The sequence below is a fragment of the Sinohyriopsis cumingii genome, unplaced genomic scaffold, assembly GCF_028554795.1.
Source record: "Sinohyriopsis cumingii isolate HCF-2022 unplaced genomic scaffold, ASM2855479v2 utg002017l, whole genome shotgun sequence".
Taxonomy (NCBI): Eukaryota; Metazoa; Mollusca; class Bivalvia; order Unionida; family Unionidae; genus Sinohyriopsis; species Sinohyriopsis cumingii.
In genome coordinates this window covers 469,931-494,905 of record NW_028316105.1, presented here as the reverse complement: position 1 = coordinate 494,905, position 24,975 = coordinate 469,931, and the positions used below count along the sequence as shown (strand labels likewise).

At 35.4% G+C, this 24,975-nt stretch overlaps 1 protein-coding gene across 1 annotated transcript in view; it reads right to left on the bottom strand.

Annotated features, from left to right (window-relative positions):
- The window catches only part of LOC149771234 (uncharacterized), a 129,641-nt gene that overhangs the window by 17,858 nt on the left and 86,808 nt on the right, over positions 1 to 24,975 (bottom strand). The window contains exons 10-12 of the mRNA XM_089948683.1: positions 23,516 to 23,682; positions 17,911 to 18,032; positions 5,085 to 5,660 (exon numbers count right to left, since the gene is read on the bottom strand). Coding sequence (XP_089804809.1) covers positions 5,085 to 5,660; positions 17,911 to 18,032; positions 23,516 to 23,682 — 865 coding nt within the window. The remainder of the gene's footprint in view (positions 1 to 5,084; positions 5,661 to 17,910; positions 18,033 to 23,515; positions 23,683 to 24,975) is intronic.

Sequence of the window (24,975 nt, the reverse complement as noted above, 5' to 3'; positions counted from 1 at the left end):
TAATATCTACTAACATAACTTCTACTCTAATTATATCAGACTTAGGCACAGAGGATGAAGTCGCACTAGATCCAGCCAATAATGAAAAAAAAATCCCACAAAATTCTTAGAGCGTTTAATTTCTTTTTCAAGGTTGGAAAACCTTTTTCCTGAAATGTTTCTGCATATACCGAACATTCCTCTTTATTGAAAATTCAAAATTACAGAGTGTTCTTTTGATGTAAGTTTTGAATTACTTTCATTAATATCCAATTAGATTTTTGAAGCCTTGAATTTTTTGTCCAGAATCAAAAACAACTCATTGTAAACAGAATGTAAAAGAATCCATGAATGCTGATTTTTGTATTAGAACTGCCTCAGAACACGTTTGCAATGGCTATTTTAAACCACCACTCATGTACAGATTTGATTATTTCCTGTTCTGGTCAGTGATAGCATATTTTATGACAAGCGGAATTTTTATCCTCACTTTTGCGGATTTTCAACACTAAATAGGTATCTGTAGGACGCAAAGGCAAATTTGGGCATTTTGCGGGACTAATATACAAAATGTGGGATGGTAGGCATGTCTGATGGGGAATAAATAGAAGAGATATGATACCTAATAGATATGATGGAATGATAGATATTATGAATGGACATCTACATCAAGAAACCATGTACCTAAACGGTAGTGTAGAACTTGGAGAGGTAGACAGAACTTTAGAGCATATACATCAGAGATAAACAGTAGTTTGCAAAATGACGTGATTAAAATATTATATGGCACTGGTCTTGCCTCACCCTGAAGTCAGACAATAGACCTAACGCATCAGACATGGTGGAGAATTGGGGTAGCTGACTTTTTAGCTCATGTGGAACTGAGGGAAAAAATGGCTTCGGGTAAAGATCAAGGGAGAGACCAATATTCAGTTGTGCAGAGATTGGGATTAAGTGACAATGTGGCTGGTTATCTGGAAAAAGTTAGTTCAATGTGAAAGGACCTGGAAAAATAACATCAAAAATCTTTGACCTTACAATAAATGGACTTGATCCACATATCCTATCATTCGTCTTGGCCAAGGAGGACAAAACACTGGAGGAAGAATCAAAAAAAGAATGACTTATTTGGTGGTGGCAGTAAATTCATAAAAGAAAATCTCAAACTTAAAAACTAGAAATTCAAGAACTGAATCCCAAAATAACATTCTTGATGCCATACAGAAGGAAAGGGGCAGCAAGGAGGCCAAAACTGGAGTTTACAGGAACAAAAACACACCCGTGCTACAAAGGTGTTTACCACCATAAAGCAACAGATGGCGTATTCCAAAATGCAAGGTGCTTCAAATACGACACATTGGGGCATATCAAGGCTGCATGTCATTCTACATGATACATACCATCAAAGTAAAATAAAGATATGGGTATGAGCATATGCCAGGGCCTCTTACATAAATACCACAGGGATAGAAATTTTTCTAAGGTTGGAGATAATGTAAGGCAGGAAGGTAAAGGAAATACTGCATATAATAGTAACTTAGTAGAAGCATGATAAATATTAGAACAGGTATAAAAGTATTTCAGGCTTGAATAGTTACTAGTAAATGACAGGTAATACTGTATATACTGGAATGTCACTTAGACTTGATAAAAAAAATACAAGTAATTGAAAACCTCAGTTACTCAGTCATATTCAACACAGATTTCTTACAAAACCAAAATGCAAAGATAGATTATACAAATAACTGCATAGATATGCAGGGTGTATATCTGTGGTAGGAATACCACAATTAGTGGAAGAAGTTTGTCCAGAAGTTGTACTTGGTGAACTCCCTGACACACTGTATGTAACTGCATAACAGATGTTCACCACAGTAGTGCAGGTAGGGAATCCTGGCAGTGTTATGAGTGGTTTAAATCAACTCGCTGTTGCTAAAATAAACTTGACAGATGGAACCCTCCCAGCATCACAGTAAGTATTGGGTCCAGGATGCTGATCATAAATATATCAGTATAGCAATGACCTAGGAATTAATCTACCCAATTCTGACCTAGCTAAGTTTAAATAACAAAATTAACAAATGTTTTTATGTAATAATAGAGATGCTTGTGCCCAAGACTTGTCTAATGAGAGAGTTTCATATCTATAAAACTCTGAAGAAGAAAAGAAAATGAATGTTCAAACCATATAATCAATAAAGGAGGGAACAACCACCTAATTACATGCATGGGGGATCAGAAACAAAACAACACAAAAGAAAGAGACCCACACTATTGTCTATTTTGCTTTCTAAGTCTTCATTGATTAGAAAATGTCAAACAAAAAGCTTGTAGGTGTGACTATAGATAATAATTTATTATGGAATGACCATATTGATAAGCTTTGTAAAACAATGTCCTCCAAAATTGCCCAGCTCAGCAGAATCAAGAAATATTTACCTATGGAAACTTGAAATCTATACTACAAGTCATATTTTCTTATAACAATTAATTATTGTTCAAATGTACGGGAAAACTGTACTAAATCTGAGCTTGGCGGGATTTATAAACTTCAGAAACAAGTAGCACACATAATTTTAGATGCATCTGTTGATCATCCCTCAAAGGCATTATTTACAGAACTCAAATGGTTCACAATATATGACAGGATAGATTTTCAAGAGGCAGTTATTTTATATAAATGTCTACATGTAACTGCACCAGAGTATCTTCACGACTTATTCAGGCCTTTTTCAACACAATACCAATTGAGATCAATATCAGATGGAAACCTTCCAGCACCAAAACCAACAGAGCAATTTAAAAAGAGCTTCCAATACTATGGTACAGTTCTGTAGAACAAGCTTCCACTACACGTAAAATCTGCTGAAAATGTTAGAGTATTTAGGAAGAGATATCATGAGCATGGATGTGCATCTAAGAGATAATGGAATTTAGTATTTTAATGTTAAACATGTTAAAATAAACAGTAATTATTGATATCTTCATATAATGTGCATTGTTATACTCTCCTTAAGAGGGCCTCATGGGAGAACAGTCCTTGACAAATGAGTCACCCTCTATAACTAAAGCATTATTGTTATTAATATTATTATTTTTATTATTATTATTATTATAATTATCTATGAGGCCAGTTTAATGCAATTCATTAGCCAATTCTTGTCAAATTGTTAAAATTAGTGCCAGTTCAAGGAAAGTGGGTGTGGCATTATATATATATATAGAGAGAGAGAGAGAGAAAGAGAGAGAGAGATACATTATAATAGTTAGAACAAGATAGATATTTCAGATACGAAATGGTAACTTAACAAAACAACTTCATTATAGGACTTACAAAATATAGCTGGAAAAAGAAACAGAAATATAAAAGACTGGGAATTAAGAGAAGAGATAGGATGCCTAATATATATAATGGAGTGATAGATATTATGAGTGGACAACTACATCAAGAAACCATGTAGGTAAATTGAAGTGTAGAACTGGGAGAGTAGGACAGAACTTTAGAGTGTGTATATCACATACAGACAGTAGTTTGTGAAAGGACTTAGTGTTTCAAATATTATAACACTGATCTCCCGTCACCCAGAAGTCAGACGACACAACGCGTCAGACCGTTATCGTACTGGCTCACGCAGTGACCCTTACCATCCTTCCTCTGGCAGAAAGAAGTGGTGGTGTTTATGAATGACCCCAATTTCCAGGTTTGACAATTTTAAAGCTAATCAGTTTTATTTGTATTAATACACTTATTAATCTAGACTTTTAATTCAAATTATCCAATGATGTGTGGTTTTGTTATTATCAGTAGCAATGAATGGGTTACCCCATGTGTGTGTGCACTTGCAGAAGTTTTCTCTGTGGTTGCTACCCAGAAAAGAAGAGAATTTTCTCTGCCTGGTGCGTAATTCTGCAGACTTATGTGTGGAGTCTCAAGGAGCTTGTCAGCTTCTGAGCTATGACCTGGTCTAGTTTCCAAAGTATATTTTAAGAGTTCTGTGTGTTCAAACCATGCATGAAAAAAGTCATTTTAATATTTTACTACATAATCTATATAAGGAGTGCAAAATCAGTACATGTAATTTACAACTTTTTTGTGATGTCTAACATCTTTTTAGATTAAATTCTGGACAGGTCTAAAAGTCGGATGCAAAATCTGCATATATAATCTAAACCTATTCGTTCATTTATTTCTATGTTTTAAAACCAGCAATGTTAGAATAGATATTTGCCTATTCAGATAAATTATATGCAAACAATATTTCACATGACATTGTGAGGTCAAATTAAGTGTCCCTTGCAGATTAAATCAAAAAATATTACTTAAATGCAGTTCAATATAAAAAGGAAACAACAGACTAATGATAATAATGGTCTTCATATTTGTTTATTGCTATATGTATTTGTGACTCATTACACTAAATGAAACTTAAATCTGTGTATGAGCTTGAACCCAAAACCCATTTTTATGTATCATTTTATGTGTCAGTATGTATCAGTCTGGACTGCTACCAAGCATCCAATTTTGAAAACCCATATTTAGATATCATGTTCTATCAGACTTATTTCTCCTTAACATGGTAACAATTAGATGGTTTATGTGTATGGCCAAAATTATCAAACACCGTTGATGAAACTAAAATATACATGATGACCAGTTTTAGATGATGTTGAAACATGTTTCTGGTGAGTAATAGTATTCACTCCAAAACTGCTCCAGCTGTTAAATCTACTGCATACTGCTAACAATGTTCCCATATTCACCAGATCTAGCTTGCTTGTTCATCAGTGACTGTCCATAATCTATTATTGAACCAGGCATCTGACTCATATTGGTGTTCGCTTCTTTAACTCCAAGTCATATTTTCAGCAAGCAAAATTAGTTCCATAATCAATAAATATAATAGACAGTTAGGGTTAAAATATTCATATGGATGAATTTGAATAGATACAATCGGTGATGATATATTGCACCGATACATAGATAAATAATGTAATACCCATAATTTAAATTTTTGTGTTTGTTTTATCATTTTAAAGTATTGCTTGCATTAGAAAAGGTTTCTGATTGTACTCAGACTCCAAGAAGAAAGAATTTAAGAAAATACCTTATTTTGAAACCAGTATTTCAGAAGGGTGTTTGACTCAACAGTTTTATCATCATGGAAACGGCATGTCAACTCAGAATTGCCCTCTAGATCTTTCACAGAAAGCATACTGTCCAAACAATCACCAATGGAATCAGGGCACTGGCACTGCATGAACAATTCAAAGTTCAAGTTCTGGCTGAGGGTTCCAAGAATGTTTGAAAGACTGTCGTTTATGAATTCTCTGACAGGGATGCAAACACTTGCATCCAATGTCTGTTCTTTGGATCCAGCTGCTAGTGAAACTCTTGCAAAAATAACATAGCTCTTGAAATACAGAGTCAGTCTGTGAAGACGGTCGATTTCAAAGACTCCACAACCACAGTAGATCTGATTTGTTCCCCTCTTTGTAAGTATCGGCCATTTTGCAACACAGACAGCGAGAAGCCTATGAAAGATTGGGGATGGTAGAAACTTCCCCTTAAAGACAAAACAAAGGACTGATGATCTCTTCATCTCAGGTTTTACTTTAGGAGAAATTATCTCCCTTGGGGATGTCTGCTGAAGCATACATGGGGCAAGAAAGAAATCTTCTGCCTGAAAATACAAATTAATTAATTTCTTGAGAAAAAAAAAATACAAATATTTTCCAGAGATAATGAGTCTTTGCTATATAATTTGAATTGTCGATAATATAAACATACGAACAGATTCACAAGGTCTGGATACCAGATAAACAAGCTCCCAATATAAAGCAGATCTGCAAATGGAAAAACCAAAACTTACAAAGGTGCTAAGAATACTTGTACAAACTAATAAATGATCAAGGATTCTCGATATAATGATATGACACAGCAACAGAAATTGACAACAAAACATTTAAATGCAAATGTTGAAAGATCTTTAAATAAACAATATATACACATCTGAAACAAAAACACAGCAAAATATATTTGATAAACTCAGAAAATATATAAAAGGAAACTCAGAAACAGACAAAACAAAGAGATTTATAATTTCAAACATCAGTGTTGTCTATATATAAAACTTAGAATAATAATAATGAACATATAAAATAGAGAAATAATAAAACTTACAATAATAATAATGAACATATAAAATAGAGAAATAAAGAAACCTGACAGGACATACCAAGATGAATGACAGTGGGACACAGAAGCTAATGTTTCTAATCTGACTGAAATATGAAACTCTGAGAATTATGAGCAACATGCTGTAATTAGTTACACCATCATTAAATTGAACAGGTTTAATATCAACTGAATTAAAACTGCATTAAACTGCTGCACCATATTTTTAGTCCATGAAAAAGTGGTATCTTCAAAGTAATTAGCTATAAATACTATCTGTAATATGCACATGTACCAATTGATTCTTCCTGTTGTATAAAAACAAACCAGGCTGTAATGAATGGATTCCCTTTAGTTGTAATACTATCGAGAAAATAAATGTAACATGGTCAAATAATCATTCAACAGGTGTACAAGTACTTTATGATGAAACTCAACATAGCAAATAAATTGCTTACTAGCTAATGCTAATAGCATACAATGCTTTGCCTATATAAGGGTACATGCAAAACATTCACAGAGTTTCATGTTTCAATCAGATTATAAATATATTTGAAATTATATATCTCTTTGATTTGTATGTACATAACAACGTATCATCACTTTAAAATGTAGAAACCCAACTGGAATATTTAATAAAATCACTGTACATTTTATTCAGATCATAGAGAAGACAAGAAGACAATAAATGCATTATCACAAATGGATTCATTTATGTCTGCACTGAATAACCACTTTGTGGAATATATATATATATTACTATATGAACATGACATTTCTTGTTTCAACCAGAGTTAAAATTTAACCTTTGAGCTTAGAAATGTGCCCAGCAATTTGTAAGATTGTTATAATAATAAGCAACACAACTGGAGACAATCAGCTTAAATTATGAAATAGTTTTATTTAAATTCAACAAATGAAATGAATTGAATACTTTCATTTTACAGTTCATTATGAAGACTTTACAATAATAAGCCAGCACGTTCTTATGTCACGTGTATAGTCTCAAATTAGCAATAGCACAAGAAAGAGCAAAAACAACAAGCTTTGAAAAATATAATAATTTATTTCCCTGGAAAAAATTCTATAAAAATGAAAAAATATGAACTTACGGTTTTTTTATGATCAAATCCAAAAACAATCCAAAATAATCCACGAATAAAATTTTTGGAAGCCCTAGTATCAAAATGTTCTACTGATTTTAAGTTCGAGTCCCAACAAAGAATCCAAGATGGAAGACAATGACATATGCTGTAACCTGAAGTGTGTTGAAGTCTACAGTTCCTTGTAGAAACAAGAAATATCACTCTGGTTTTGGAAATCTGAATACAATTTTTATAAGCGCTATCTTTGTTCAAGAATCTCACATGAGCACACGTATTTTCCAGGAAAAAAGAATTAATCCTTTTGAATCCAAGTAATCTGAAATAATTTCAAACGACACAACACCTTCCAGTGTAAAGAAAAAGCCCAACTGAGATTATTTCTCTAAAACAAAGAATATATTGTATTCTAAAGTGTAGTTAAAAAAATCCCCAAGATGCGAAATCGAAAAGGGGGTCATGTGATCATGTTTATGACATATGCTTAACATGACCCTGATGAAAATTAATTATTTTACTCTAAGAAATAAAATAAAAAAATTGTATCTTAAACCACATAGTTATGTCATGACCTCAAGGACAACCATCATTTTAAAATAAAAACAGAACTTATTTACATTGTTGCTCTTGATTTTGAATCAAGGTCAGGCTCTAGGTCAACACCTGGTTTTTACTAAAATCAAACTATTTTCTGGAAAAAGTATCATCTCCAATGAATAAATTTACATTACAATAGCATATAATGAAAAATAACAACAAAAATACTGACAAAACAAACAATTAAATTGAAATAAATATATATTATATCAGATATAATTAAATCAAATATACATAACAATGTTCATATGTAACTCGAACATTATCATTTATTAATGTATATTGTTTTATTAAGTCCTGAGCTTATATGAGACAATTCATAAACTGAAGTGCATCAAGTGATATTCAATATCACTGCATTTCATACATGTAGCTTCAGTTGGGGTTTTGTTTTATTTTGATTTTCCAACACTTCGTGTAAAGAGATCTTGGGGAAGCTAAATGGCATTAAATTGCAACATAAATAATGCTGAAAAAGAATCTACAAATTTAATAGTCTCAAATATAACATTATTGCCTATATTGTATCTCACAAGTTTTTTATTCGACTAAACTGTCCTTCGGGGAGAAAAAAGCAATGCTGATTTCCATATTATTATCAATGATTATCTGCAATTAACCACTCGCTTAAAGCAAAGGATAATAACTGTGTCGATACAAGAGAGGGGAATACTACTGTTTTAATTCTTTCCAATATTATTGTTCAAGACAATTATCTATGACCATACTTTTACTTCATCCATGCATGACAGTAAGTAACATCTGTAGGCCAGATTTGGCCTACCTCCCTAAATAAATCCGGTATATACTGACTCCCATCCCCATTAATATTAAAATAAAAACAAACTTGTTATGGGGACAGATTTATCAGTCTACTATGAATATAACAGGACTCTCTTAATCTATCTTAAAACAAAAATATAAATTATCAGCATTAACAGGCAAGATCTAAATAGAATTAGCACCTTCAGAAGCAATCATAATCCATTTAATACAATGTAAAAGAATACACACTGATGCTTCAGTGTTTTCATTAGAACACTGCAGATCGAGACCAGAAATAGATACAGTAGTATGTTATAAACATAGGTCCTGTACAAGACCAGAAATTCAGACCAGTTTTAGTCAAGGGTATCATAGAACTAGGGTGTTAAAAATCACAAACATAAATTAGATGCAAAAGTTAACTTATAGGAAGTTTTAAATGATGCACAAACAATATGACCATGAAATGAGTGAAGATACAAAGTAAGGTTTTCTTAAGATAAAATACTACATAAGAAGAAAATCATACAAAAATGATGAAATACTATGCCTGTCTTACATTACATAATATTAAATATATCTTCTACACTGCATAAAAATGCTAAACTGACAAAATGATAACCAGTGTCGAATACCAAAATTCATTACATTGATAAATTTAAAACTGAATTCAACATTATATGTGAATGGATGCAAGACCATAGAGTGACTTATCAGGCCAGCTAGAGTTACAGAACCAGAAAATCACATTAGTTGTTATGTTAACTGTATTTGTTTGTAAAGGAATTATATAAATCCTTTTATTTATTAAATACATTTACTCAGGTTTCGTTTTTGTTGGGTACAACGATACATTCTACAAATATTTTGAAATAGTGAGTTCGGTTTATCCTATGCCGCATGTGCGAAGTTTATTCAATGGGAAGAACCGAATACTTCCAGCGCACAGACGATGTATTTCGGCATCGTCTGTGTATAAATACCTCACCGTAGGTCAAAATCTTTACAATATGGAATGTCTTGACAGTGAGTGGTCTACTTTAAGGACTTGCACATCTTCAGCTGCAGAGGTATGTGAGTTATTAATTTCTTGTGCATAAGTTATAACTATTGTACTACCACGTTTATTTCTGTATATTTTCTAAGTAGCTGCAGCTTACGTAGTATCGTGCAAATATTTTCTATTCTTGTTTGTGACTTAGGAAGAAATTTACATTAGCAATATATAAAGTTGCATTTTTAAGAAACATTTAGTACCATAGGATTTTTGTTGGGCAGTTAGGTTCACATCTTAACTTGTGTATTGTTTTGTAATTATTGTGCCAATAATGTAATCTGTGTAGCTTACCATATATAACATCATTACGTTTTTATCATATATGCCCGTGTCATGCATAGTGCATGGTGCTAGATGTATTTTCAGTTGACCAGAGTGATCGGAGTCACAGCTGTATAGCTGACCAGAGTGACCAGAGTAATCAGCGATCAGAGTTATCGGAGTCAACATGGTACCAGCTGCAGAGCTAACCATAGAAGTTGGCCATAGCAGCTGTGACGCTGAAGCATAGCAGCCTAGTTCTACCTAAACAGTGTTGCTGGTCGAGTAGCAGGCGATCAGGCATTGCTGATCAAGATTGGTGGGCACTGATTGCCTGATTGACCAACCTGGAATACTGACTGCTTGACTGACCAGTGTGACTGGTAGCCAAGTGTGCTGGTGATGGAGTGTGTAACTCAACACTTTGCCACTACCACGTTGGCCTCTTGTGATGCTAGACTGGTTTTCGTACCTTCCATGTAAGGAAAGATATGGATATTGAACTGACTTTGAAAATAAAAGTCTACTAGATGAATCTAATCCACTGAACGTTTGGATTGACTCAGCATATAAGTTTAATGCAAGCAACCAAATAATACATAATGCACCCTCTGAATATTCTGGTTAGAACTCGATAAATTTAACTCACGATCAGTTTAGTTATGACTCAATTATGTGACTGTTTCAGGCATCAAGTGGTGCCAAAAAATTCCTGGGTTTTTCCCAACTTTCGTCAATATTTGCACAATTCCAGGACTTTTCAGAGTCAGGAAAAACATTATCATTTCCCCCGACTTCCTGGTAGCGTGGGAACCCGGTATATAAAACAACCATCACATCATATCAGTATTATCCTTATAAAAGTTAACTTTTTGCATACATCTGGAATGGGATACAAACTTGATTTGCCAGTCTTACCAGAAAAAAAAGGCAATTGTATGCACAATTATAGCCTGCATTCCATTTTTCCCTATTTAATGAAAGCAGAGAAAGAAGTATTGCCACTTAATGATATGCACATACATTGTGCCATTATGAACAAACAAAACTTGCTGTATGAGGTAGAAAAGCAGTGCAGATTTGAGCAAACCTAAGATTCCTTAATAGTACACTCTAACTTTCATGGGCTATACTTCGAAAGAGAATTTATTTCATATAGCCTCAAGTTATACTGATAGGTAAGCATGAAAGAGACAGGTGATTTATAATTGTTCATGCCATAATTGTGTTGACCATAAACAATAAAGTGAGAAAGAATATTTTTAGTAAATTGTATTTCTCCAACAATACACACATGATCACATTATATTATGGATAACAATCCCTGCTACCTCTGAATCCATCCCTCATGAAAGATAAAAAGCATATTTCTGTCTTTACGTTACATAGACAAAGGGAAACAACTAATTCATGATGTCAGCATTGCAGGGAAGGTGGGAGGAGTAATTTGTAATGTGATCAGGTAAGTATCATCTGAAAAACATAATTTACACAAAAAAAACTGCTTTGTCCATCAAATACATTATCTGATCGCATTACATTAGGAGAACAGACGAGAAGAGGAAGAAATGCTGAGCATCCTACCTCACACAGTAGGAGCATGATTGCTCTACTACAAGGATGAACTTCTTTTCTTAGTTTAGCAGAAGTTTTATACAAATCCACAGGAGATCCTGTGGGATTCCGAACTTGGTTATTGTCTCAGAATCAAAAGTCTCCCAGGTGAATCCAGCAAGAGTGGAAAGGTCTCATTCAAAGGTTGCATTTCATGAATGGGAAAGTATCACCGTCTGTGCAGCTACCACTAACCTAACAAGATTCAGTTATTTCCTTAGCTTAGCAATGTAGAAAGGCAGACTGGCCATGCCAGTCGGCTGCTATGTCCCGATTCAAGACTTACATTTAAGGTCAGGCTAATAGCTGAAATTATTTTTAGTGTACCTGACTCGGAAAGAGAGTTCAGATTACAATGATTTAATAACTCTCTTTAGCCAAGCTGCCAGCAACTGTTGTGTCATGTCTTGCATTCTTGCCTTCAGCGATAAGAATTGTCTTTTACAGCGGATGCAGATACTGTCTGTGCATTTCAGATAACAACTGCAAGCTGCAGTTACATAGCGGGTCCTGCACCTTTACATCTCTTAACAGACTGATCAAGAAAAGGGATGAGATGGTTATTCTTCATTGATTAGTGACGGCAAGCTTTTCTTAGAAAGGAATCTGGCTGTGTCATTGTAATGACTAAATCTTCACAATGGAGCTGCAAGTTGTTCATATCTACAGATATCATATGCAGCTCAGTCACTCTGCATGTTTAAATTAACATTATCATAAATTGCACATCATGCAAAAATATGGTAGCTGCTTCAGTGTGGTGGTAGGGGGATGGTGAGCCAAGCTCAGATGACTTTGAACAGGACAAAACCCAGAACTGATTCCACTGCCAATAATGTGTGTGAGTGTGGTCTGGATGTCAGAACTGGACTGCAAGTTGGAGATTACCCATTTTGGGCCAAAATCATTTCTTCCATGAAGTCTGAATGTGTCTGAGATCATGTAACAGTATTTCTTGATTGTGATGGGGACTAACGTTTTATCTTCAAAGAAAAGAAGAAAGAAGTTTGTCATTGGGCAATGGCTACTGGCAGTGGTCTGCATTCATTGACATGACATCAGTCACTGACAACACATGATTTCCGCTTGGTTTGATCCTCTCCAAGGTTGATACTCCAAACTCCTATTCAACCAGAACATCCCTGAAATGTGCATGGAGTGAAGGGGTTTCCATGGAAATGGGTGGATTATTGGCAATCTTGACTGCTTAAGTGGAGTGGTGGTCACTATGACATGTCTAGGTAAGTCTGTCACTAAATTGAGCAGAATGTAGATGCAGGATGCTTCTTCACAGTGAAGCACATTTCATCACAGCGAAACAATCAGAGCTACTGCAGTCTGTACCCATCATTTTGTCATTGGTTTCATAATTAAAACCGATGGAGGGAAGGTATGTGCCCACATTGCCTCCCATCTGATTAAAAGTGCATGAATGGACCATGCTTCTGTGATCATGGTAAAATGAAAAAGAAATGTCAAGCAATGGATGGCCCCAAAAGGCATGGACCTGATGGAAGTTTCCTGGAGGGATAATTTTTAATGAAACAGTTGTCCACCTTTATCACTGAGCTGGCCAGGGATGTGTCAGACTTTGAATATTATCTGGGAGTACCCATGAAGATATTCCCTACCAGTAGGCATGGGCATGATGAATACCTCTTCACACCCCACGCACCCACTGAGGAATGTCACAGCAAGCAAGCTGTCCAGCATTTTCTATGTTTCACCAATGTGACTGGTTTGAAAAGCCTTCTTTAAAGTAATCCACATGCCACTAGCCATCACAGGTCCAGTAGTAAACTTGCATAGTAATGGGTACACAGCTGCATTGAGTAAGTCAAGGAGCCGTAACAAACTTCCTCATGTTAACAATGTCTTGCTGATGCTTTCTCCAGAGCATGAGTTATACCTTCAATGTATTTGGGCAAGTTGTTGTTGTTGTTGTTGTTGTTGTGGGGTTTAATGCCATTTTTCAGCACATGATAGGCTATGCATGGCGGCCAGTATTAATGGTGGAGGAAGAACCCTAGAAAACCCCAGGAAGAACCACCGACCCACGAGAAGCTACTGGCAAGCTTTCTCACATTCCCACATTAGCCGAATTCTGGACTTGAACCCATGCAGATAGAGATGAGATGGCAATGATCCATAATGGAGAGCACTTTAGACCACTTGGCCACTATTTGGGCAAGTTAGTATGTGCAAAGAGTTCCATATCTAGATGGACAAAATGCTGAGAAGGGAAAAACTCCAACTTCTCTACGTTTAGTATCCACTCTGAACTGTAACTAAGAGAAACAATGTTGCCCATGATGTGAAACAAAAACCATACTTATCCAATGGTTCTGTAGTGTCATCCAGGAACAACACATTCTCTGGAAAATGTCCTGAATTGGCATGGCTTAGCCTAAGTTCCTATTAAACGTTTTGGTTCATGCTTTCTTCAATGCTTGAAAGATTCATTTGATGCATCAGGGAAGACAAAACCAAGTTGACACATGTTTATGGTTCCACACAAGGAAGGACCAAAATGTTCTAAAAGGTCAAGGGCTGACTTCTCTACACTGATTATCCACCACACACGTAGGGAAGCAATGTTGTTCATGTCATGAAGGAAACACCAAACTTACCAAATACATTTGTGTCATACAGAAATTTCACCATCTCTGATGGATATTTTCAACAATTCGTGAAGACCCAAGGACTTAGGTTTGTGCCATATGAATAGAAATCTGGAAGTATGTGTCCATCAAGACTGGTATGTTCTCACTGCATCTCTATCACATACCTCAGCTGACATTTGACTTTGGAATCAGAAATGTTCTGGAGAAGAAGTCTTGTTTGTGATGTTGTCATACTACCTACATCACTCTTTAAAAACATTGTCATGTGTAATAAAAACATTCCCCTCTACTGAGTAGCTAAGAAGATCCTTCATGAAGGTAAGAAGATGAAAGTGGAGGCTTTTGGATAATCAAATCAAGGGGCCAACTGACACGGTTTGGGATCGGCTATCATTTTGCAAGAATGATTTGTCCATTTCTAACAAAAAGGGAGTGGTCTGGTGCTTCACCCAGGCATGTGAGAGTGTCGTGAGAATCAACACAGCAAATTCTCTGGCAACTATTGTCACTTCACTTTTCAATTCCCTAGGATGGTAGTGCAAGGATAGGAGATTGCACTTGAACTTAAAGTGCACCTCTTGTGCCTCTGACTTTCTCACCTACTCTGATGCCCGCACATAAGTGTAGAACTGAAAGGGAAGAAGTGTACAGAAAAAGTCATCAGACACACAATGTCAGGTATGGATGAAGTTGACACAACCTTGACATAGCATTAAAGACCTGTCTGTACATTTTATCAAGATCTATTAACAAGGTAAATGTGGAGGAAATATATGTGAATCTGACATTTTACCAGTGAGTGAGATAGTTCCACCTGGCCTAACATAAAGAAGCTCTTGATTTACTGGGACTGAAAATGCTCCAATCTTTAACAATTGTGTTAAGATTTTGAATGATGAGCTGACATCACCATCGTCTACATACACCAAGGTTATTGCCCTTGTAGTTAAAAACTGATTGAAGGTGGAAGATGGCATTCCAATGGTGACAAAATCTTACATATTTCCTCTCTTAATGTCATAATGTCCATTCCACTATCAGATCGGTATGTTATGGCATTTCCGTTTCATCTCTTTTATTAACATGAAATGATGAAGTATCACAAGCATGCCACCCTATATTTTCCACTGGATGTCATCACTAATGATCACATTATGGAATGCAAGTCCAGCAAGACCAGTTTAGTTCAGTTGGATGACTTCATAAGTAATGTTGGTTTACTATGAATTGGCAGAATGGTTGTCTGGCTCTTCAGTCAGAAAAAAAAGACTCATAACTGCTGTACATGTACATAGCTCATTCTGGACATTTTGGTCAGCAGCTTGAATAGCACATTAAAGATGGTATATGCCTTGCAATTTGGCCCACTGGTGCAGTATTGTCGATATGGCTGGCTATGTAGTTCGTATGGACATATGGCTTGCCAATCTGAGATTGCACACTCATGATTGCTGTAATTATACACTGTTCATTCCTAATACCTGGACAAAATTGGTCAGCAGTCACAATGGTGATATATGCCTTTTGGTCCAGCTGGCTGAAGCAGTATCATATTTGTATAGACTGTCCATCTGTACTGCATTGTTTAAAACTTCACATCCAACAGGCTTTCTTAATAATATCATACAAGGATGGGTAAATAATTTCAAGTCCTCATGCCTCAAGTAAGTGGTCGGATTTGTTTGTAAGCCATCATGAATAACTGGCAGTCCTAGGCCTATCTTCAGTGGGATTACAATATATAAACATCCTTTTTACTCATCAATGTATTTACAACAAAGCATGTTTTAATCAGATTGATCATATTCAATTCCAAGGCTCAACTGGAATTGCCTGTGCTATCTACTATATTCATGGATGCAATAAGTTATGGCATTGTTTCTTCATTTCCGTGGGGTGGTGGGAGATGGAGATGGCATTTCAACAACACAAATGAAATGAAAATGAATGATTTAATTGGTTTCATGGTTACATTATATTCTTTTATATTCTTGTGTTAGTCTGCATCTTCATGGTGGTGGTGGTGGTGAATTCTTCATCACCCATGGGACTAACCAACAATTCCAATGTATTCCTGCCTACATATGTTGCTATTCTGCATCTACATGGACATTGAGAGGCCTTCTCAACATCACCCACGAGACTAAACAACCTTTCTACTGTCATCATGTCCAGGTGCTGTTTCTGCATCTGTATGAGGGTGAAGAGGGTATTGCGACATCCAGCTCCCCTCGACAAGAATTATCAATAATTCAGGTGCAAGGTGTTGGTTAAAAGTCTTGACATGATGTTACTGGAGCAAGCTTGTTTTTGTGGCCTACGATTTGCTTTTTTGAAAATGGTGAAGAAAGTATGTTCATACCAAAGTGCCAAAGAGCAATTGTATGCTTAGACACAAATCATGCCAAACCTCAATGACCTTAAATTGTTTGCACTTCTTACAAGTAGTTGTCATCTATCTATCTATATATATATATATATATATATATATATATATATATATATATAATCTTTAAATGCTGTGATTTGTGTTATCACAATAACTTTGAAGTGTAATAGTAAAATCAGTGCCTGAGAATTATTTTTGGTGAAACTGAACGTTACCAAATTAAATTATGTGTGACAATAACAAATGGTTTGATAATTGCAAACATATTCACTGGAATTCACAAAAATATTGTAAGCATCATATAAAACACAATAACTAACTATACCACTGAAAAAAAACAGATGGATTACTTGAAATTTAAGAACAAGATTAAATGGATCATATTGATGACATCATTAGAGCATGACAGTGAAAGTAAAAACCGGTACATCCAGGTACAATGGTGGCCACCTAGTAGGTAGAAAGGGGAGTTAACCTGTAAGAGTTGTGTCCCTTTGTTTATTTACAACACACATATATATATATATATATATATATATATATAAAGGAAAGATGTTTTTCATCTTTCTGGGACTGGATCTGGAGGTAGCAGAGAAAGTTTTCCTTACAAAAAATTTGATACGGAATGTATTTGATGGATATATGAAAGCACACAATATTCATCAATAAGATATAAAGTGTTCTGTACCACTGCAATATGGGACAAGAAGCTGCATTTTTTATTCATGAAACATCTGAGATCATCCAGTCATTTTCCATCCCGAATGACATTTACTATACTTTCTTGTCATCAACCTCCAACACAGACTTGACTACATCGATATAAAATTGAGCCAAGGCAAAATATCGGCAAATACTTAACATGTACACATGTTCAACTGATGTACCTGCACTTCGGGCTGGGTGAAGAAAATGCTATTACTTAATCAGCAAATTAAACTGGTGAATGCTCATCTGTTGATGTACTGATCAACAGTGTGCAGTCCATGCATGTATCTATCTATCCATCTATCTTTCTCTCTCTCTCTCTCTCTCTCTCTCTATATATATATATATATATATATATATATATATATATATATATCTCAACCTGCTTAACACTGCTTAATTTCCCCCGAGCTTTACATAGAAGGATATGTTTTTAGCAAGAAACTTTACTAAGGACTTCATACCATCTATCACCTATTTTTTTAAATTTGGTTGAATGGATGATGATGGATTTTAGATTATGAATAGAGTTAGTATTTCTGCCAATTTCTCCAGATAATCAGAATCAAAAGTTGCTTGCAATTTTGAAACACAAAGTTCTAATAAAGAATTAAAATAGCTGAAAAATGACTCTTAACCTTAACTCCATCCTTAGTGAACATCCTGGGTCTGGCAATGATGTTCAAATGTTCCATTAACTGTAGAATGAGCTTCTTGTTGTCATATAGGTCTGCGTCATGCTCCTTACTCCAAATGACATCTGCAAAAACAAATTGCCATTCGTATTTTAAAATAGTTTGTCCAATATTTTATTCATCTAAAATGTCAAACAAAAAAAACTTATGGCCAAACTGTAATGACTGGAAAGTCTGATGACATTAGAGCAGGGAGGGAGGAGGGAATTAATCAATAGCGACAGGGAAGTATTACAGAAATAAACACAGTTCCCCCCACCAAAAAAAGATAAATTTTGATATCAATAATTACTTACCCATCATTATTTTGTAACTATATTTATCACCTAGGTGGGGTGGCTGATGCTCTCATTCTAACTGATCAACAACACAGACAATGGAATGTACTCACTATTGAGGGAGAGATCCCTGTTTTTCATCACAGAATATTTGTTTCTCTGGGCCACACTTTTTTGCAACAAAAAGTCCAAAAGAAAAAATGTCTGTGCTTTGTTAAGCTCGTGAGTGTATGCAAAAGGAGGAGAAATTAATGTGGCAACTCAAAAATGCTGCCTTCATCATATCCGCCAAGAAAGAGGGACTAAAGTAGGTCTATGAGGTAACAACGGTTCAAACCTCATGGGGCTTTTAGTTTCATGAAGGAGTGGTCACAATTTGCAATGTAATGACACATTCTTTTAATTGTGGTTACAATCAACCATGAGACAGTGGCATTAAAATCTTGTACTACTTTCCCTTTTTCCTTTAGTTGCCTTAAGATGGAAGTGGATGGATCTCACTGGGCACAGTAGTCTTGATTTTTCCTAGCATAGTTTCGACTGAAACTGGGATCTCTATATCAATAGTAGAGCTAAGGAAGGTTACTGAATTTCCCCCAAACCCCTGTTGATTAAGAAAAGAATGTTGTAATTTTTCTTAAACTGTAGACATTCTGTGTCAACAGACAAGGCATAAATCTGGCTGCATCTTCTCACAAACACTAGAGCAAGTACAAACAGTCTTGAGTATGTGGTTCTGAAAGAAGGCCTCACTCAAAGCCAAATGTTGATCCTGGTCACAAACAGGTCTGCAATGGGTCTTCCCCACTGTGTGAAATGAGACTCTGTTACAGGTTGAAGAGATGGATCTGCCATTCCTGTAAAGGCCATTCACTAATATGTTCTTCGTTCCCTGAATGTGGCAGACTTCGATGGTGATGTTCTCCGAGGTGGCCAAGCAGGGGATGTTCCAGACCTTCAAACAAAGAGAAGGAGCAGTGTGCCTCCTTGATGTTGGAGAGACTACAATGGACATGCTGTCTGAGGAGACCATGACAAATCAATCCCTTACTCTGTTGATGCACCCTTGCAACAACAGAGATACTGCTTTAATTTCTAGTCTGTTGATTTAAAGGGACAATTCAACCAGAGTCTAAAGACACTGGAAAATATGGTTCTAAATGAGCACCCAAAACCAGAATATGACGCAGTACAAACCATTAGGAGTGAGCCTCAGGTACATGCATTTGGACCCAAGTCAGGAATCTGTCCCAATTCATACACCAGAGCAAATGTTGATGGAAAATTGGTCCTACAAGTGATCAGGGTTGATAGAGAATATCTGTGTAGTTTCCACCTTGTGAGAAGGAGGAACTGTGGAGCATCTCACACATATGGATGTCCTAGGGGAACCAGTCTGCATCATGGATCCCAATAGGAATAAGGAAAGATAAGCAGATAAGGGTGTTTTTGTTCACAGCACCAGTGACAGTGTTAAAATTCAACCTATCTAGTTTAGTGGAACTGGACTATGTTCTGATTCATCAAGAAGTAGACAATGTCCTGGTGTAGAAAATCCAACTTCTCGAGGTTGGGCAGAAGACCCAATCGAGTTCCTGTGAATGAACAATGGAAAAGATACTGATGAAGGAAATGCACCCGAATAGTGTGGATCAGCCAATTGTCAAAATGCTGGAGGTCAATGGAGGCTGACCAATCTGATGGAAGATGTGCATTCTGCATTGAGGAAGTGGTCTCCATCTTGAAAAGTTAATGTGTTTAATTGTACACAATACAGGTGCAAATAACAACATGATGAAACCTGAAGCAGCTATATGCAACATGTGGAAGTAAATAGGATGCATTAGTGATATACTAAGGGCCTATACCACACAAGTCTTTTGTTTTATCAATAGAAAATAGCAAACAATTCTGAAAGCACGAAATAACCATTATCTATATATATATATATATATATATATATATATATATATATATATATATACATACATACATACATACACACAGATAAGGTTATCGGTGTAATGATGTTGTCAAAATTGATTGTCATATTTTAATGATTAAAACATCCGATTCCTGTGACTATACCTATAGTCAGCTTTCAGTTAAAATGCAACTAGTGACAAAATTCTCCAATAATATAAATGCTCAGTAAGTTGTGTATTAAGTGTAAGGGATTAAATAATTTTGAATTGGACCATAATTATTCCAGTAAATAAAGTGGGGTACAAAAATAATGTACTAAAAGCTGAAGACAATGTTGATCAGAGGTTATCTGTAATTAAATAATCTCACCTTTCTTTCAGATCAGACAGCAGAAAAGTAAAATTATTAGAGGATGAAGTTTGTAGGTTAACTTTTATGAACTGTTCATGAAGTCAGTTCATCAATATTTCATGAACTGTTCAAGAACAGTTTGTGAAGTGTGAGTTCATGAATTCATAATTTCATGAACTGACCATTTTCAGTTCATGCAAATTCATGAATAGTTAATGAACCTTTTGATGAACTTTCATGAACCATTCAAGAACAGTTCATGCCAGTTCATGAATTATTCATGATCATTTCATAGGGTAGTGCACCACCTGCCAAGTGGAAAGAGAAACACACTAACATGGGCATGAGATGTCCAGTGTACCACCTCATTAATGGGAGGGACCAATATGCTGGGATGGTGCTCCACCTCCCTAATGGGTGGGGTAATTGCGCTTATTTGGTGCTCCACCTCACTAAAGGGTGGGAGCAACACGCCATTTGGGGTTCAATATGAGCAGAGCAACACCTTCCTATCAGCAGGGAACAATGTGCTGCATAGAACATAAAGAGTTACTCATATCTCCTCCATTTTGGTGGGAGGCTATCAACTCCTTGAATGTTCAGTCCCTCTTTCTGGGCTGCTCTCATATGCTGCTTTAGCAAGTTGGTCCCATAAAATCCTGAGACATTGGCGTGCTCACAGTCCTGGGGAAATTATGATGAGGGGGATTCATTTTGTTTCCTCTACTGGCCATAGTTTTCGAAAAGTCATAATTTGTAGTGTGCACAAGGAGCAATAGATGCAATTTGGGTGTGCCAAGTGCCCTTCTTGTGGCCATACTGTCCTTCAGACTGTCCTTACATTATTCTGAAAAACAGAAATATTGGCAATATTTTAAATCTCCAGCGTACACTCACCTGGTTATATTGAGTGCATGCCAAGTACGTTCGTGTGTTTACATGAGGTAAACACATGATGACCCGATTTAAATATCTTATTCCTTTTATTTACAACAAGAACTTACCGTTTTAACTTTGTATGGAAGAAAAAGTACAGATACACATGAACTAACAGCAGAGTGAGAGCATGGATGTTATAAGTTTACTTATTATATGCTCATTTATTTCTCAGTTAACTTTACATTGTCAGAATCGTTCAGTATTACCCGATACTGAACTCGCGCGCCAATACGCATATAGCATTCACATGCATAAAGGAACGACTCTCTAATGCAAACAAACAATGGACGCAGACACAAGCACTTTTGATTTGTAAACAGATAATATACACTTGCATAAGAGGCAATTTACATTGTGGTTGTTTAAATGTTTCTGAATTAACTAAAATAGATGTTTCATGGACTGCCACATCCCAGCTGCTTTGGCACATTCCGCATTAAATTTGTTGATACAATGTTTCGGATTTAGGCTAGCTACAGTATACAACAGATTCAAGAAGGGTCCTTACAAATAACATACAAGTGACAAGTCATACACTGTCTTCTTTAGCTGGTGATAAGAATGGCAAAAGAAAATACTTACAGTTTTACATCCTGAATTTCCTCAAAATATACTTTCTTAGTTCTGCAAATCTGAATTACATGAGCCATCTCATAGGTTCTCAATCTTGATTACACATTTCGAAATTGTACTGTAATTTCGATGATAAGTGCAATTACATCCTCCTTAGTGCACTCAAAATGAAATAAGCATTAAATTCCATAGCGACTTTTTGATAATTGCAATTGAAAGACTTCATATTTTTCCCAAATTATGATTTCAAACATTCAATGACAGAAACAGAAACACATTTGCAGATGTCGACACATTTCTCCCTCGCTGCTTCAATCCCATGTATTTCATGTGGAATTGTCACATATAAATCCTGTCCATAATCACAAAAGTTTGTAGAATCGAAAAAAATACCAAAATCTATTAATTCCAGATCAAATGGAAAAGTTGTTGCAATATGCATTCATTCACAACATGACTCCAAATTTCAATTTTAACTAGACACACCATTTTCTTTCGAAAGTTATGTCGAGCACGCAGCTATGTTCAAATTTATCTTTGCAGAGTTATGTGCACAATAATAATGTTGTTGTTGTGTAACGATGAATACGTTCTGGTGTATTTAGTTTGAATGCAGCATACATTCAGTTACTTTGTTTCTTGTCGTGTATTTTGTTAATGTTATTAAACATTAGGCAGAATAAAAAAAATTAGCATATAATAAAAAGGTTATAGCATTTGTATGGGAAAATATGAACTCGTTTTGTCGGATGGGTATATTGCACTCCCGAGGTTGTGCAGTATTTCCATTAGAAAAACTCGTTCATATTTTTCCATACAAATGCAGTAACCTATAAATCTTAAAGGAAACACCAACAATAACATAATTTTTTACTCAGCATGTCAATTTTATTTTAATAGAAAGAAAATGCTAGCTTCTCATTGCCACTTAATGTTAGGCAAGTTATTGCTGTTATTTATTTACACTTTTAAGGACTTACTTGTACATTATTTGTTCATTTTTGAATGGTTTAACCAAACCCCAAACAGGTGGGATACTTAAGATAACTTAATGTCTCTTAATGAATTGGAATCTTTAAAGGGAGAAACCATTACTGGTACAGAATTATTAATTACGGAACATTTGATCATTTGAAATGACTAGATGGATGAGTGCTTAGGTGGTAAACACTGGCTAAAGGTAGATTTTCTCTAGTGAACAAACATAATGTCCATACAGCAAAACATCCTTGAAAACTATGACCATTCTTCATAAGTCCCAAGCCAGGTGCATAAGTGGTTTGCATCATACTGACAAATCTCTAGTCTGTAGGAGTCTGTACTCACACTGAATTCAGTGTTTTCTTGGCATGAAAAAGCATAAGCTACACAACATCAATGTGTAAGTAATTATTATAAAAGTTTTAAGAAACAAATAGCCCTAATGCAGAAGGAATCTAAAGTAAGAATTGTGACATTAATAACACACTATGTCTACAAACCTAGTAATTTTTGTGTCAGCTTTCCCTCTTCTTTAAACTTGCGCCAATATTTTGTGGCTTGGGGATGTTTTCTCAGGACAAACTTCTCAGCAGTGATGAGGGACTTCATAGCCTTGATCAACCATTGTGGTTCAAGCACAATCGATTCCCTCAGTTGTTCATTTGTGCTAGAAAAAAACAACAAACAATAAACAACAAAATTTCATTCAGAGACAGAGCATTTCCAATAAATGGTAATTGCAGCCTTGGTCAAGTAAAGGGGTATATACTATTCCTTTTCTTAAAATCACTCATTCTAGCCTTAACATCTTGAAGCAGAGCCAGTCTTATTGTTGTGTTCAGTTTTCAATTTGAGTGAAATTATTTATTCAAATAATTATTCACTGGAAATACAAAGTGCTCATCAATAATATTCTTCAACAGGAACATTAATCTGGAATGAAAGTTATTCAATTCAGACAAGGCCAGTTTTTGGACTGTATTATTGTGATACATCAAAATACACATTGCCACAGCCAAGGCCACTGGCACATAAGCATATTCAAGAATACTGGCACATCAACACATACATCTGGACTTGTGATAGAATGTTAAGGACTATTTTGAATCTAATTCACAATACTGTAAGTTCTTTATAAATCTTGCTTGACTTTGTATTCTAGGGAGATACATTATTTCTTGAATTTTACAAAACGTGTTGGTTTTTGTTCTTTTCTATAACTTAGTTTATGACCGCAAATTGAAATTGAAATCTATTTACCTCTACAACTATACAACTAGGTAAGCAAAATTTTCAAATGATTGTTCACAAATAAACACATCCATTAAGTGTATTTGATGTTGTTCTGCCAAATATGAGGTGCACTGAAGGTACAATATAACAAGTCTGCATGAAGGTAGACAGCATTAATGTCAAATTACCAGATTCAAACTTCTGTTCAAGGAAAAAGGCTTTTTAGAAAGTTACCACTATTTGTTTCCCACAATAAAGTCAAAATATGATAGCGGAAAACTTCACTGTGCATGTAAACTGAACTTTATTTAGTACAAGTCACTGACATAGCTTCTGTTACAAACATACTGAAGTCAAGATAACATTTCTTTAGCACAAGGTACTTCTGGTGCATACTGCCATGCAGAGCACAGGTACCTGTGACACATCCTTCCACCTAATTGCTTTTTCCTCAATATATGACATAGCCAGTGAATACATCTTGTACAAACTTATGGCAGAGTCAAACAATTATCCACCATAAGTGTTTTGTCATCATCTATGCAATAATAACTTCTTCACATCTGCACTGTAAATGTCGTGACTGCAAGATCTCAAGATGCTGAGACTTGACCACTTGTCTCTGAAATTTAACAGGCAAACTCTATAGTCATAACAAAATGTAATTTCTGGGGCAAAAGAACTACTTTTAATGATATAATACTTATATGTCATTTTTACCCTGCTC